Source organism: Prinia subflava, chromosome 1 (genome assembly GCF_021018805.1).
Source record: "Prinia subflava isolate CZ2003 ecotype Zambia chromosome 1, Cam_Psub_1.2, whole genome shotgun sequence".
Taxonomy (NCBI): Eukaryota; Metazoa; Chordata; class Aves; order Passeriformes; family Cisticolidae; genus Prinia; species Prinia subflava.
This window is the reverse complement of record NC_086247.1, coordinates 134,282,624-134,298,809: the sequence shown is the minus strand read 5'-3', so window position 1 is coordinate 134,298,809 and position 16,186 is coordinate 134,282,624. Positions and strand designations below refer to the sequence as shown.

The 16,186-nt window shown below is 39.6% G+C and overlaps 1 protein-coding gene across 10 annotated transcripts in view; it reads right to left on the bottom strand.

Annotated features, from left to right (window-relative positions):
• Nucleotides 1–16,186, bottom strand: part of CACNB2 (calcium voltage-gated channel auxiliary subunit beta 2) — a 247,575-nt gene that overhangs the window by 74,991 nt on the left and 156,398 nt on the right. For 8 of the 10 annotated variants that reach the window (XM_063413356.1, XM_063413311.1, XM_063413330.1 and 5 more), the window contains one exon: nt 11,774–11,893. In XM_063413356.1, the coding sequence (XP_063269426.1) occupies nt 11,774–11,893 (120 nt within the window). Of the gene's footprint in view, nt 1–11,773; nt 11,894–12,721; nt 13,590–16,186 lie in introns of those variants that run through there. The other 2 variants (XM_063413394.1, XM_063413384.1) reach the window with 2 other exon arrangements.

Genomic DNA, 16,186 nt, shown 5'->3' with positions numbered 1-16,186 from the left:
CATATAAACATCTGAGAACAAGATACAGTTATAGTGTATTTAGAGGCCTTTCATCTCCCCAGTTCTAGGCTCTCATAAGGAGTGGGTATGGTTTATTACATTTAGGTGTGGGGGGTCTTTCATGTCAACAGATCACTGTGGTGAGAACTTCAAGTCAGCATTAAAACACCCAGGGAGACTCCAAGAGCAGACATTCGTGGTGTCTAGAATTAATGAACATAGCTTCAAAAACCCAGTGTGAGCAAAATTCAGGAAAAGCTATTACAACTGTCTTTGTGATGACATGAAAGATGCATGCAGGATGGTATCTATATTATATGTTCCAGCTGTTGAATTATGGTTGTCTTCATTCCTGTCCCAGTGTGCAACAGTCCTGCAGCAACAGCAGAGAGCCTACAGCTCATGAATAGAGTGAAATTGCTGCAACATACACTGAAGTTTAAGGAGGAAATGTAGTTTTACTTCTGGCTGTTGGAACACAAGTATCCACCAGACTGCATTAGACAAATTTTCTGAGTTTGCAAGGGCATTCAGGAAGAAACACCAAAATGCAATTTTTGAGACCAAGATGAGACCTTGTCCATTCATGACAGAAAGAAGCAGATGAGGCAGATACATTGCTTTATGACCTTTTATGTCTTGCTCATTTTCCTGGAATTAAGCAGCAAGTGTGTAGCCATGTCCGTGTTCACATCAGGCAGCTTCTGAAGGAAAGTCCGTAAGAGTAATCAATTCACTGCCAACTGGTAAACAAACACCCAATGGCATGTGCTGCTGTATCAGAAACTATGATCAGTAGGTGGTTAAGAATAAGATCTCAACTCACATAGGACAAGGTGGATTTCTCAGCTGAAAAGGGAACACTCACTTTTCCAGCTTTGTGGTTTGGAGCACTACCCACACCACAGCACACTGCTGCCTACAAGGCTGCACCATGCACACTGGGCCTAACTAATCTGGCTTCAGAATTACCCTTCCAAAACAAATGAACTGAGTAGCGCAGAGGGTAACTTCTCAAAACAATGCTTTGAGCCAAAGCCACTGCCATGAAACTGCGCTGCCAGAGAGACACAGCACAGTCAAAGGGTGCAAGAGAAACACCGTCAAGTCTGAGAAATACAAGGTAGAAGTTGAACCTTTCAAACCTGCTCAAGAATGCCAAATCAAGAACAACTCCCTGTTTTTCCTTCCCACTGGATTTTCTTCAGCACAGAACAAAGCTGTTTGAGTCAATCCACACAGTGTCTATTCCTTTCCAAAATTCCAAATTCCTTTCCACTTTTCCCCCTATATCCTTTCCTAACCTCCCCTTGTCCTCAGGCCTCTGCTGTAATCATGAGCTTCCAAGAGAAGTTCTGGGACTGAGAGCTTCCTTTGGAGATTTTACCCAGCCTTGAGCATGATACCAAGATAAGCTATTGCTCTGGTGGGCAAAAAGGGCAGATATGGATTATACCTGGTGATTTAACCCGGCAAGTTTACACTGAGTTTAAATCTAGGAGTAAGAAATCTCTTCCTTTCTAAAGAAAATGTAAGGGTTTCATTAGAGTTCACATGTATACAGCCACTTACACCAGTACAGCTGTGTCTTCCTTCACCTCACCAGAGGAAAGCACCCATCTCCTTTGGCACAGGCTGCTGGAGTGATCGGGGTCCCCCAGGTCACTGCCAGTTGAGTGGGGACAGGTACAGAAAACACTCCTCTGCCTCATGCTCCTGTAAGGAAACGTCACATCCCTGTGCCTGCAGAAGGCAGCTCAAGCCCTGGAACGCAGCTGGATGAGGCAGGCTCGTGCTCAACCCCAGCAGACCAGGTCCACTGAACACACCAGGGCTGCTATAAAGGCAGCACAGTTGAGCACTTCCATGGAGGGCCAGTTTTGTATCTCAGTGGGATTAAATAACCAGGAAACACCAGGGCAGAATGCAAGGAAATGTGTGTTTTGTGAGTGAATCACATGCCTCATTGCAAAAAGAGAATAAAAGGGTTGAAGTAATGAGAGAGCTGGGATAAATGCAGTACATTCCCTTATAACTCCTCTGGGAAGGGTATGTTCATCTGTAATCTGACTGCTTCTGAAAGCCAGAAATAGATTTTCCTTTCCAATTCCTGCCATTTATTACTGCTGATTATTAAAAGCAATGTGCACAGCTGATTTATAAGATGGCAGGTTCCCAGCACTTCTCATTTTCACTTCAGTGAGGAAGTGTTTCTCTTATGACAGACAGAAGTGACAGGGACACAGAGTAACCCCAGCTGCTTTGTGTTCACATGTTTTACCCCAACTGAAATATTAGAATCAAAAAACTTTTTAAAATTCATTTTTAAGTAATTGGCCAAATGGATAGAGCCAAAAAGCAGCAGGCGCATCTCTCCTCTCACTTCAACAATCTGACATCTCCAGTCAAAATAATCAAAGCAGCTGCAGTTTGATCCTTCATCTTCCCTTTCAAGTTGTTTTTTCCCTTGGCTTTTCTTTTACTCACTGAAAAAGGATGACTTGCAGCTCAATAACACAAGTATATTTGCACAACAAAACTCAAACCATGGGGTGCATCCCTGCTTTCCATACCTGTCAAATGCAGATTTGTTCAAAATACTGAAAATAAATCATCAGTGCTCAAACTGGACTCTGCACTCTAGATGTAAACAACAAATCACCTTGAAAATATGTATCTTATCTGATAAGATTTCCAAAATGAGATAAAAGGGCAATCTTGTTAACATCTATTTAATTCACATATTTATATACCAACAAGCGAGAGGAAGCCTCACTTCTAAGAATAATTGAATGAGAATTTCTTATTTTAATGTCAGTTATGACAGGCAACCACTTGAATAAACTAAAAATTAATATAACAATTACAGTATGCTAAAATCACCCAAATCTGACCAGGGAGAATATTAAGAAAACTAAAGCTGGAGATAGTTTAAAAAAAAAAAAAAAAAAAAAAAAAAAAAGGGGTGAAACCCTTGAATTGTCTGCAAAAATATTAGTCTCAATGTTCTGCACAATTGTACAGCTTGATATTGAATAATTTTTTAGATCACATACTGTTTGCAGGTCTTGCTAACAATAAGATCACATTTAAATATCACCCTCTAGCTATTTAGCAAGGAGAAGGTGGCATTTAAAAAATAAGTCCAAGAAGTAATATTTCAGTGATTACTATCTCACCTAAAGCTAGAGAATACCATTTGTTAAGATTTATATGTTAAGATTTCATATCAGATACAATAAAGGTATTTGCTTGCTTGCTTGCTTGTTACTAGAGCTGAATTTTTCAAATCAAGTAAGCAAAAATAAAACTCGATAGTTGTGAAAGTTACAGGACTAAAGCCCATTGGCAACATTTCCATGATAAAAATGAACGGAGAAGGGTAAATGGTTATCTATACTTTCACAAAGGATAAATGTCTGTTGAATCTTTGATGTTTTTAGGCAGCCTAAAATGCATCTCAGTATATACATATTACCTCAGGACTGATTATTTTAGAGTATAAAATAGAGTGTTTATTGTATTTAATTTGGGAATATAATCTAGGTGGTTATGGATTCCTGGAGGAGAATGTCAAATCAGGATTGGAGGTTAATATACAGAGGACGTGTTCAGAGCTTTCTGCAGGGTCCACAGGTGAATTAGGGGAAGTTTTTTGCTCTAGGGTATGCACTGGCTTTACACAAAATTTACGCAAAAAGATAGCAGGAACACATCCAGAAAATATCTAGAACACAAACAGAAAAGCAGCAGTAGGACCTCTCTGAATCTTCATTTTCAAGTAATTTCTCTAATAGTCTGAATTACACAGAATCTAGACACTCTTCATAGTTCAAGCTGTTTTGCACTTAAAATATTCCTAACGTGGGAACACAGAGCATCCTTCTCCCAGGTATTACAGGATTACTTTGAGTTCCTACTTACTTTTTTTTTAAGTTTTATACAACCAATGACTAGTTTATGTAACTAATATTATATTTTTCAAAGGAAACACTTTAGAATTGGCATCTAATGTCAGTCTAATTTTGTATCAAAGCACTCTAATGCTTCCTATAGTTAGAACTCCTTGGCATCCTTGCATGTAATTTCATAAAACAAGTTGCAATTATGATAAAGAGGAGATTGTTTTCGAAGCTTCCTTACATTTTTTTCTGAATATATATATAGCCAAAACTATAGATACTTGAGGGTTTTTTCTTCTTTCTTCCTATTTTTTGGGAGGCTGGGTTAGTGAGAAAGAAAGGGATTCAGATCTTTGCCAAGGACTCAAGAATTGTCTGGAGGTTTGTTTTCACTGCAGATGACAAGTACTTCCCTGCATAATAATACACATCAGCCAGGTGTCTGCTCCAACAGAAATTAGGTTAGCTGCTGCACTGGTTGGAAAACAGTCCCCTCAGCACAGGAAGCAGACAGAACAGGGTTTTGTTGTCCAAACAAGTTATTCTCCAAGGCACTGTGCCACATCATGTGTGTCAGTGTGAACCAGGGCACCTCTGCAAGGTGAGACACTCGATGCCTGCACTGAAGTCCTTACTCCAACTCATTCCCGCTTCCAAAAACACCATGACAGTCCACTACCAGCTCTGATCACAGGATAACTTTGTTCTCTGACAAAACCTTTGCATTTTTGCACAAGGTAATACTTGGTACAACAGTTCTCCCTGCGTACAAACCAACCATTTTACAACAGGAAGCTGTACAGCTCTGGAATATAAATGGCCAATTCCAGTCACCAGTGATAGTTATCTAACACATGCAGCCACATAACCAAAGGTATATTCATATACACTCAGGGATGTGGATATGGATATTTATAATGCATACATATACATGTATAAGCCCACACAGCTATAACAGCATGTGCATGTCTTCCTTTAAAAATTCCTTTAGGCTCCTGTTTTCAGATCCACAGGATGTCTGGAGTGGGAAGGGATCCACGAGGATCATAAGTAAATAGCCCATTATTAGCACCATGCTCTGACCAACTGAACAGAGGTCCAGAACCACAGACATTTATATTCAAACATCACACACATTGTAGCTACCTTTACAATGGCTTGTGCTCTGAAATCCTACCTTCCCCTCTACATTTGAATCATTATTCCCTTTTAAGTAGAAAAATTAAAAAACCCATGGCATCCACCCATGGTGGAGCAGTTGGGGATAAAAATGTAGTTCTGGATTACGGTGTCTTGGTTTACATTACTGTCTTGGATATTGGAAAAAGTAAATCAGACCGTATAAACCTCAGTAAAGTTAATGAACCAGGTCATATGTGTAATAAGTGGAAATTAGTTTGCTTAGAGCAACCAGTGGCATCTACCTCTATCTGGTATCAGTGGAACTGCTCACTGTTGTATCAGCCTGGGCAGCCTGCAAAGACACACCTTAATTCCTCTTTTCCTATGCCACGCTCACTCCCCACCAGTCACAGAGTGCATCCCCCAGGCCACTTCTCACCCTCTTGTATGATTCCTGTGACACTCAGCAGCTCCTGCTGACCCCCACCTGAGCACGTGGCTCAACACCCAGACCCATCAGGAACCATCCCCGAGCCACAGGGAGGGCTGGCCTGAGCACGCTTTATCTGCAGCTTGGTTCACAGCCACAGGTGGGATGCAGGCACATGAAGGTTCAGGAATCCCTGCTGGGACCTGTGCAGTACCAGCCTGCAGCAGAGGCTGGCAGCTCTGGGTGTGCTACAGACCTGTGGGACAAGGAGCAGAAAAACATCCAGATGAGGATGTTCGCACCTGGCTTACAACACCTACTTTAGTTAAAATACTTCTTTCACACTGCTCCTAATAAAGAAGTTATTTAGTTCTACAGAAGTACCACTGGCACTGCTGCCCTTTATGTGGTAATTTAACCATACAGAACAAGTCAGAACAGAGACATCTCACCAAGGGAGCAGGCTTGTGTGAAAGCAGCAGGTGAAAGAGCAGGCAGAAGAGCTATGGTTGTCCTCAGAACCTCAAAATGCTGTCTCAGTATTGCATCCATTCCTTGGAGACAATTTATCAATTTATCTCTTTCCCTTATTATGAGAAGAAAACCAGGATACTAAAGTATCTACAGGTAGGTATATAAATGTAGGCTGTGTTAATATCCTTGCACTCTTGTTTTTTCTACTCAGACGCAAGAAGCAGAGAAGAAATGTTGCTTAGTAAACATATTTCATCACTCAAATCATGGTATGAATGGGAGATGACAGATGTCTTCTAATTAGAGGTGGTACTGTCTGTGGGACATTTGATTCCAGGTTACGTGAGACCCCACTGGAAGAAAGAATTCCAGCCCCCAACAATGCAGCACAACGCTAAGAAGGGATAAACTATTCAGGGAAATAACCCATGTAACAGCAGGCACTAGTGCAGAACAAGTGCATACACATCAACTAAGACAAAAAAAAAAAAAGACAAGAAAAAAACTATAGGTCACAGAGAGTATGAAGGAAGCTGGTTTATATCCCAGATTTGAGTAACATTTTGTTTACTGTTTAATCTTTAAATTGAAATTAATTGTTATCTCCTAAGAGAAAACAGCAGCAATTAATGAAGAAAATGAAGTAAAAGAATATCTGCAACCTGATTTGAGCAGATCCAGTAATGCAGAACTCAGTTGCAGCTAAGCAACAACCACATTTGCAACTGTACTTTGGGATCAACAACTCATTCTTTTCCCAGCTAGACCACTGTGCCAGCTCTCATGTGATCCCAGCAACTACGACACACAACAATAGTGATCTAAATGATTACATGCAATAAAAATATTCTACACCAAAAGGGCAAATGAGAAGAAATCAGTGGATAAAATATTACCACACGCAAGAGCTAACAGTGCTATCCTGTTACACAGCGCTGCTATAGCTTTGTGTGCTGTTCAGCACCATGACGTTCTGGTAATTGAGAGAAAATAGAAAGAATGTCCATGAGGGAACAAGCTGACATAACATAAGGATGCACATCAAGGAGATGGGCACTTCTGGCCTGTCAAAGATGCTACTGCAGCTTCAGTAGACATACCTCAACTAGCTTTGCAGCTGCCTGCTAGCAGCATGGGGTCATTCTGAGGCTGTGAAACCTGTCTGAGAGTGAATAAATACTCAAATAACTAGTCTTGGCACACTGCACTGGATAATTACATCTGACAATCTTTTTCATGCCCTCAGCCTCGCAGAGCTATGTAGGCATTATCCCAGCCTGCTACACATTTCAAAGCTGTGGTCCCTGAACCATGCATGGAGGCAATGCGTTACATTTAAGACATTGCATTATTACTCACAGTCACAAGCCATCACCACTACTACAGCACACATCAAAAAAAGCAAAATGTGACAGCTTATGTCATTGCCTCAGACCCAGAAAAGGGATATTTAGTATCAAAATTTCAGTAGTTCATCATCATAACATAAAAATAATTTTAACAGCATTCAAAACTAGAAATACCTCTATTTCAAATTTTTACAAACTCATAAAAGGATGCTAGCAGTGGAGCATTAGGTGGAGTGCAAACACAAAGCAGAGTTGAGGGGAATTGAGATTTCCTATTATGAACATAATTATTGACTTCTCAAAGGCCATGATCTGATTCTGACAGTCATTTAAGAAGTTTTAGGACTACAGGATGTTGAGAACAATCCTTAACAAAGAGCTGTCCCTTAGTCCCAGGTGAGAAACTGAACCTGAATTATTAACTTGCACTTTCAGTACCCAATCTACTAGAAATAACTGAAAAAAAAAAGTCATTTTCTAAAATTGAAAATATTCTACAGATCTCTGTTAAAACTGCTTCTGAATATGGAGCTCTAAAGCCATGGGAGGAAAAAAGACAAAATATAAAAATCTGGAGACTGAAGAAAGAAGCTACTTTTGCAGAAGAGAAGAAAGGTTTACAAAACATCTGACTTATTATATCTCAGTCAAAAACTAGATTCAAAACATATGAAGTACTTGTGGCAAAACAAATCAATGGAATATTTGAATTGATTTTATCAGCAGTGGAGAAGGAAAAAAATTCCTGAAGTGCCCTTTCTCATGTACAAGCTTTAGCTCTATTAGTAGTGGATAGAAAGTTATTATTACTTGTACTTCAGTTTTCCTTTGCTCTCATCCCTCTCACTTGGTGCAATATTTTAAGGAATATTTAATTGAATACTTGCAAGGAATGGACAAAAAACCACTTTACTTACTGTAATTTATTTTGAATCATCATCCTTCAACAAGTAAAAAGGGGTTTTTTGACTGTAGAAATGACAATTTTTTAATTATTAGTGCTAAACACAATTAATGTCATTATTTTTTTTGTCTTGTCAATGATGAAGATTCATGTTTTTTGGAAATAGGGATTTCAGCAAAATACCACCAGAAGCCCTTAGATTTGTATACTATTAGCATATCCTACCTGGCCACAACACAAGTCCTTTCTCTTTATCCTAGATATAGTACATGCTATGGTGTGTGAGGAGAACATTGAGGAAATTCTCAACGCCTTGAATCTTTTTTTCCTATGTAAAATACTAACCAAATAAAAACAACAACAACAACAAAATCCCCACCTTTCTGCATTTTTATTGCTAAACTATTCTAATCAAGAGCATTTCATCTCAGCTTCGAGTTTAATAGCTTCACTTGAGATCTGTTTCCCTCAGGAGTAGATGCTGGCCTGCAGGTAGCCCCATCAGCTGCCTCTTAATTTTCTGTCCCTGGATGACTCCGAACATGCGCCCGTGGCCCCACCTTCCTTACAGTAAGTCACATGCCAAAGTGACTCAGCAAAATGTGCTTAAGCATTTTCCAGAGAATCAGTGCTTGTGTTAAATAAAGAAATAATTAAAAGTGGCCAGAATGTGCACTTCCTTACAACCTTTTTTGCTTTCATCTTCCCTGTTTGGATAGGTATCAGAGATACATTCCGGCTTCATGTCACACAAACACTTAGACACTATGAAAATCCAAATTTAAAGATCTTAAAATTGTCCTAACAATTTGGCATTGTGCTCTCTATCACTGTATCTTAATCTTCAGTTTAAGGTGTTTTCCCTAGCTGTAATAAAGGAAAATGGATGTCATTTAAGTGTTTTCATTAACTGCGTGGCACAGTTCAATAGTTTTTTATCTACCCTTAATTCACTATCACCTTCCCTCCACCACTGCATTATTCATGTGTGTCACCCTCTTCTAATGCCTGTGACAAATACAATTGTAACGATTTTATTTAGGATCAACACTTCCTCTCACGACCAGAAAAAGCAAAAGTCAAAGCAGCTCTGTCACCTGGCTGTGCCTGGAAGTCGGTCAGGGCAAAGGCGAGGCAGCCGTGGGAGCAGGGAGCAAACCTGCAGCCCGTGCCAAACTGGTCTGGGGGCTGACAGCAGCCAGCAGGCACCACCAGCAGCCACTGCTTCATTAATTTCACTGTCTTTCAGGGAGGTGAAGGACTGAACCATCAGTAAAGGCAAAAAACCACACCCTGTCAGATTTTATATCTATGGAGTTAGGCTTAATTTAAACACATTTTTAACCACTTATTTCAAACAAAAGCATCAATTGTACATAATATTTTATTTAATAGTATTAACGTAAATATTACACTAGACTAAATATTACATTGTTATAGCCTCTACATAAAATTATTTCCATACATTACATCCTGCAATGCCTTTTAACATTTGACTAGAGAAACAAAAATGCTAATCTAATTCCAGCCTTGATCTATTTTAAAGGAAAAAATATTTAAATAACTAATTTTGTGTTTTCTGTGAGTGGAATAACCATTGTTACAGCAGGTTGCTTTTGGCAGTGCCTTTACTACTTTGACTGTTCACAAGTTGTCTTACAGTTTCAGACGGTGTCAGACCTAGAGACTATATCTGATGCCAGCTGGAGTGGGAACGTTGGTTTTATGTATAGAAATACAGCTTTTAGAAGTCAAGGTCTGCTAGCAGTTTCTCTACAAACTACAATGGCAGCTGTGCTAGAGGTCATGAATATTACATAAGGGCTGTCCATGTATTCAAGGCAGCATCAGTAAGCCAAATTCCCATAGCAACAATCACATAGATTTACTCATTGCTAAGGGATGCCTCGGTTCAGCAGTAAGCACTGCACTGCTACCCTGGTTAGTCTGCAAGATACTAACTAGTACTCCAACTCTCCTTTTAAAGATTGTGCATTTACTGATAAAATTCAAAACTTCACCTGAATTTCAAGGCAGCCCTTATCATCTTTCCTAAGAGCAAAAAAACCCCCTCAAAGTAGCAAAACGCACCCCTGATAAAACTGAAACTCCTGACTACAACCAGCAATCTCTGAGATACAAGGCTGAAGGGAAGAAGTGAGCAGCTTCTGTTGAGTTTCTGCTACACTGATCCCAGAACAGCAATATCCAACTTCAAAGAGATGTTCAGTATCTCCTACACTTGGCACATTCCAGTAGCTCATTAAAAAGCTGCTGTAGGAGCTCTTATTAAATATCAGTTAACAACTACATTTTCAAAAACCCATTTTTGGCTTCACTATTTAGGTTTTCTGGCCTGATGAAGATGTCTGCTTGTGCATTGTAGTACTGTATTATTTACGGAGCTGGTCCTCACCACACGATCAGCCACAGAGCTCAGGGATCTGGACTCAGAATTTCTGAAGAGCCCTTGTAAAACAGGTGGCATAAATGGGCACAGGTAAAGCTGGCAGTAGAGAATTAAATGGAATAAGAGATGGAAAGGAGATAAAGAATTTAAAAACCAAGGCAAAATGGAGGAGGGGACTCAGAGAGAAAGTGAGGGAAAAATGTAGATCAGGTAGATCTAAGGGTGGATGTCAATGGTGTATTTAAATATAGTAGAACAAAAACCAGATTTAGGAAAACAGTAATACATTTAAACCTGGCAGGTAGCATCCAAAAAAAAAAAAAAAAAAAACCCAAAAAACTGTAATGAAGTGATAAATGAACGATAATAAATAAGATGAGCACAGTTTTTACAGATGCAATATTATTTCAAGACGTAGCACAGATGAAAGAGAAACAAGCCCATCACTTTCGCTGCTAAAACCTTCACAGTCCTAAATACATCTCATGGAAAATACATAAACACACAGTAAAAACCTAAAGCTCCTTTAGTGTTTTCTTACTACATTGTCACTATCTGCCAGGGGTATGGAGAGAGGAGAAATCTGAAGAAGATCTACAGCAAATGACTCATGGGGTCACTTAACACACAAACTGTAAAGAAAGTCAGTGAAGTCTTTAGGAAAAAAACACCCTTGTAACAGATTCTCCCTATTTACATATGACTTGTAGGAACTGATCCTTCATTCAAGGGAGATGAATAGGATGTCTGAGGGCTGATTTTTGACACTGTAAAAGCATTAAGTGCCCTGGCAATCCATGAGCAAACTTTCAGAAACATCTTCAATAAGAACTCGTAGCATTGACTATATACACTGCAACAAATGCTTATATTTAATTAAAGAAGAAATGTACATATTTAAATAAGAATGTTCTGAAATACATAAGTCAATGAAGTGCCTATTACAGAAAAGTGATGCTAAGTGTTTTTTCACGGAGCATACATTTTCAACTGCTGTCTGGAATGTTTATAAGAGATCTAATCTATATGTTAACACATTACAAACATTTTATCACTAATGGATGAGATGACAAAGAATCATGGAATGGTTTGGCTTAGAATGGATCTTTAAAATCATCCAGTTTCAACCCGTGCTTTAAAGCCGAGCATTTGATGAGTTTGTGACATGAAACAACACCTTACCTTTGCTTTTTCCAGCTGTGCCTGGGCCTGTCGCTCTGCCTCTCTCCGTACTGCTTCCCTATCCTCTTCCAGAGATACATCTGAATCAGATGGACGGCTGGTGTAGGAGTCCGCCGAACCCTGCGAAAGAAAAGGAAAAATAATGACACAAGTTCCTGCGATTTTTTTTTTTTAAGTAGAAGTGGTTATACACCTTGCCTTTTCTCTTACTTCTGTACCTGTGGAAAGTGACTAACTGTACAAAAGGGAATATTATTTAGTAGAAATTATGTCTAGAATAACGTTTTCTTCTGGAAACTTTCAAAAAGTGCAGGTGTCTTCTCCAGTGTTTTACTTCCTGCCCTATCTCTGCACTCTTATTTGTGTGCTTTTCAGCAAGCAGAGCCAGTTTCTCTGGAGACTTACAGCACTGGTGCAGTGCAGGGCTGAAGGACACACAGCAGCTTCAAGGATGGCTCCATAAAAATTAGAACTCTAAACAGTGACAGAAATAGCACGCAAACAGACTTTCTATAATCAAAATGCAAATTTAGTATCAATAATTACCATTACACAATATCACTGCTAAGAGATTTAACCTTTGCTATGCATTTTTATTTTAGGGCAGCCTCTTTACCTGACACACTTTCCCCATCAGAACAGCAAATGTCTCGTATTCATCTCTGCCCCTCAGCAAAACATGCAAATGACCACAAATCAACTTCCAACTAATAAAATCTGTCTGGACTCAACACATGTCCCTCTATCACCACAATGGAAGCAGCCACAATGCCAGAAAAGCTCTATAAATAATGAGAGCTCTGCTTTTCCTCTGCATCTCCCTGCATACAAAACAGAATTGTGGTAATTCAATCAGAATGAAAACAACTGTCCTCTCCTCACCGCCTTTTTCCTTTCCCTCTTTGCAATACATACAATACAAGGTGATAAGGAAAACGCAGGGCTTACACAGATATCAGAATTCTTCAGACGTCCTCCTTTGGCTCTTTTCAGAAGCCTGATCCAGGTGGCCTTCATTAGCCAGACAGCTCAGTTAGTGTCCGCAGCTGCAGCGCCCGGCACTGATCTCATAAAACATGTGCACACTGAGCACTGCAGAATCACAGCTCCTTTCCTATCCATGCTCTGCTCTGAGAGCCTTCCTTCTCTTCCCTCTGCCTTTCAAGCTTCCAGCCTCACTGTTTCCAAGTATTCTACTGCAATTAAATTCTCAAATTTTCTCATGCCAGTAGGAAAAACAAAAACAAAAAAAATTTTAAAAAAACCTTCCAAAAATCCACACCACCTCCAAAAATCTCAACTTCAATGATAAAAACGTAAAATAAAACAAGCTTCGGAAATATTGTAAGAGATGCTTCAGCTGATCACAAACTGAGATCGATCACAGAAAAATACCTAGGGCTTTTTCCTTTCTGTTTTGGGGGGCGGATTTGGCCGTTAAAAATAGTGCTTGTAAAAGAACCTTTTAAAATCCTGTGCAAAATGTATTCAGTGACATTTGCAAGTGCAAAGTTCATTTCATCTCTTCCTAGATTGGCTGGGGGTGGGGTAACAGGCTGTTCATACCACTGGGCATGCTCCATATGTGCAGCCTTTTACGCAGATGCTCACATCACACCGGGCTCTTAGCCTATGCCAAATTGCCATTTACATCTCAAGGGTAAACAGCTGGAAAACGCGAGGTCCCTGGGAAACTGGAAGAGCTGGTACAGTGTCTCGTTCCCGTCATGGGTGTCTGCTGCCAGCCACGTTTCCCTTGGATGCTTGCTTCTGCCGCGGAGTGCTGCCCTCCGCTGCAAAGCGCTCAGCTCCACTCGCAGCTCCCTTCCAGAAACCAAAAATATGCCTGTTGAGTGGGAATTTAACCCCCTGCTTACTGCGCATATTTTTTCTGACATCAGCAGAGCAAAGGAGCAAGGAATAATTGCAACATACCACGTAACACATAAATATTAAATCCTCAGGTGACAAATGGCAAACAAAGCCTTAAATTTCAGTATTCTGCTTTTCAGAATCACCCTCTGCCTTGTAATAAACTGTTCTAAATGCAGTAACTGTAATAACTGTACTAACTAACTGTAATAAACTGTAATAAATGATATGGGAGTGACATGCTGAGGCAGGTTTTCCTAGAGCACTTACAATTTATTGATGGACATGCAACAGAAAAAGATCACTGTAGCTGTCTGCAGTGCCCACCTTTGATATCAAATCAGATTTAAAAGAAAAACAGAATAGAGACTACAGCTGAGAACAGTGGTCATGCACACGCTGCAGTATGTCAGCATATCCCGGGAATGATCGAATCCTGCCATGATTTGTGTCTGTATAACAATGAAATTGCCCATCACAAGTGATGCAGCAGCCTACATTTCACCATTATTAGAGCAAACAACAGTTGTCACTAAACTCACAGTTCTAAATAAAGCTACTTTTTAACTTTACAATTTTTTTTTTCTTTCCTGAAGTCTGTAATAGTCACAGCATAGAATTTAATAAGCTGCCTTTGAACTGACATAAAGAAAATTATTCTCCAAGGAGTATTTTGCTTTTCAGGAGTTCAGATACATCTGCTAAGTTACTAAGCGATTGTTCAAAACTAAAATGTCTCCTGAGCTAGAGAAATAGGAGCAAAAATCAAAATAAAATACTCTCAAAGTTTATTGCACTTTTTAAAATATCTTGTCTGTTAAGAAAATACACAGAGGCCCTGTAACCTCCCTAAAGCCTGTCAAATTTTGCTGTTCTTTAGAATTTCCCTTTGCCACAACTTCTGACACAGCTGCCAATGGAAATAGTGGAAAAGATGAGCATCAACAAGGTCAGAAGTTTAGTGCAGCATTTAAATCCAGTTATGGTTGATACACCAGTGACCTGTGGACAAAACCACTGACGTTATCACAGCACTAATGAAAGCTGGAACTGTGATGAGCTCCCCCAGAGTCCCAGCCCCAGGATACACTGCAGTCCCTCAAAACCCAATCCTCCTAGGAAAGGGCACATCCAAACCCTTCCCCACCAGCACTGCAGCTCCTCGGTGCCACTCTGCTGCCATGAGGAACGGTGCCATAAAGCAACCCCCAAGCAACACTACCTTTAAGTGAGAGGAAAACAAACACAGCAGCCATTAAGCCTGACAGGAGATCATAGGACAGGGTGGGTATTTGCTCCCTACAGCACTTCTGTGGTCAGCACACAGTATTTGACACTGACCAAGCGGCATAGCGTCACTTTTACTGTCCTTCATTCTTCTGTCCACAGGGGATGCTACCTAACTGGTCCTCAACCTATTAAAAAAAATAATGAAGCACAGTAACATAATTCCTATCTCCCCTAAGGGGGCAAAATACCTTTTGGGTCAGGCTAGAATTGCTAAAATTTGAATTTCATCTTCCCGATCACAGTGCTGACCATGACAGCATTTACAGTGCTGGTCATGTCTTGTGTTGGCCACAGTCCCAAGACTCATCCAAAAAATCAGAGTGATTCCATTTATTTTAATTACATAGACAAATTGCATGAATCAAACTCAGTGTTACATTTATTTTCCCCATGGTACAGACATGGTCATGTAAATTTTCTGTGGAAAAGGAAAGCTGGAAGCTTCTTTGCTTTTTGAACATGAAAAAAACCTCACAGCTGGATAATACAGGAAAAGGAGGAGCATATAATTACATTTAATTAATTGTGTAAATTTATGAGTATTTTTATGTGAGCTAAGAATGCATTCAATCACATTAAGATGATAAAAAATACACCTATACAAAAACTACGACAAATCTATAACAGAAATATCTTGACTACTCAAAAAAAAAACTCCTGACAAGTGGATGTGCATTGTCCATTCATGACAACCAAGGAAACTACATTTCCTCCCTGGGTTACTGAAGTTTTTTGGGGTTACTGTGGAGAACAGTAAATTTTTTTTCCCCAAGAGCTTCTGAAAATTGGTCTTTGTTAAATTCTTCATGTCTCCATCTCCTTCCATTATGGAAGAGCTGCAGTAATATCTGTATGTAATATATGTTACTGCAGCCCCCAATTCCTCATCCTTCATGGGAAACCGTCTAATAAAAGTGAGATACTTCATGTTCGTAATTACTCCATCTATTTCTTCTTCTTTTTATTTTATTCCTTACTTTGCAGGTTTACAGGTCTAGTTTGTTTGGAAAATAAATTCCAGTTTTAATAACATGCTTGACAAGTATTTCCCAATTATCTTACCACTTTATATTAGAGTAGCTTCTATGAGCTCTTCCTATAGTGCAAACTCATATTTTTCACACTGCTAGTGGCCAAATGTGATCATATTTGAGCTCCTTTCCTTCAAGACCATAAATGTCTGAAGTTTTTAGTATTGCAGAAGTGTGTCATCTTTAGGAGATTCGGTCCCTCAAGTAAAGGTTTTTTTTA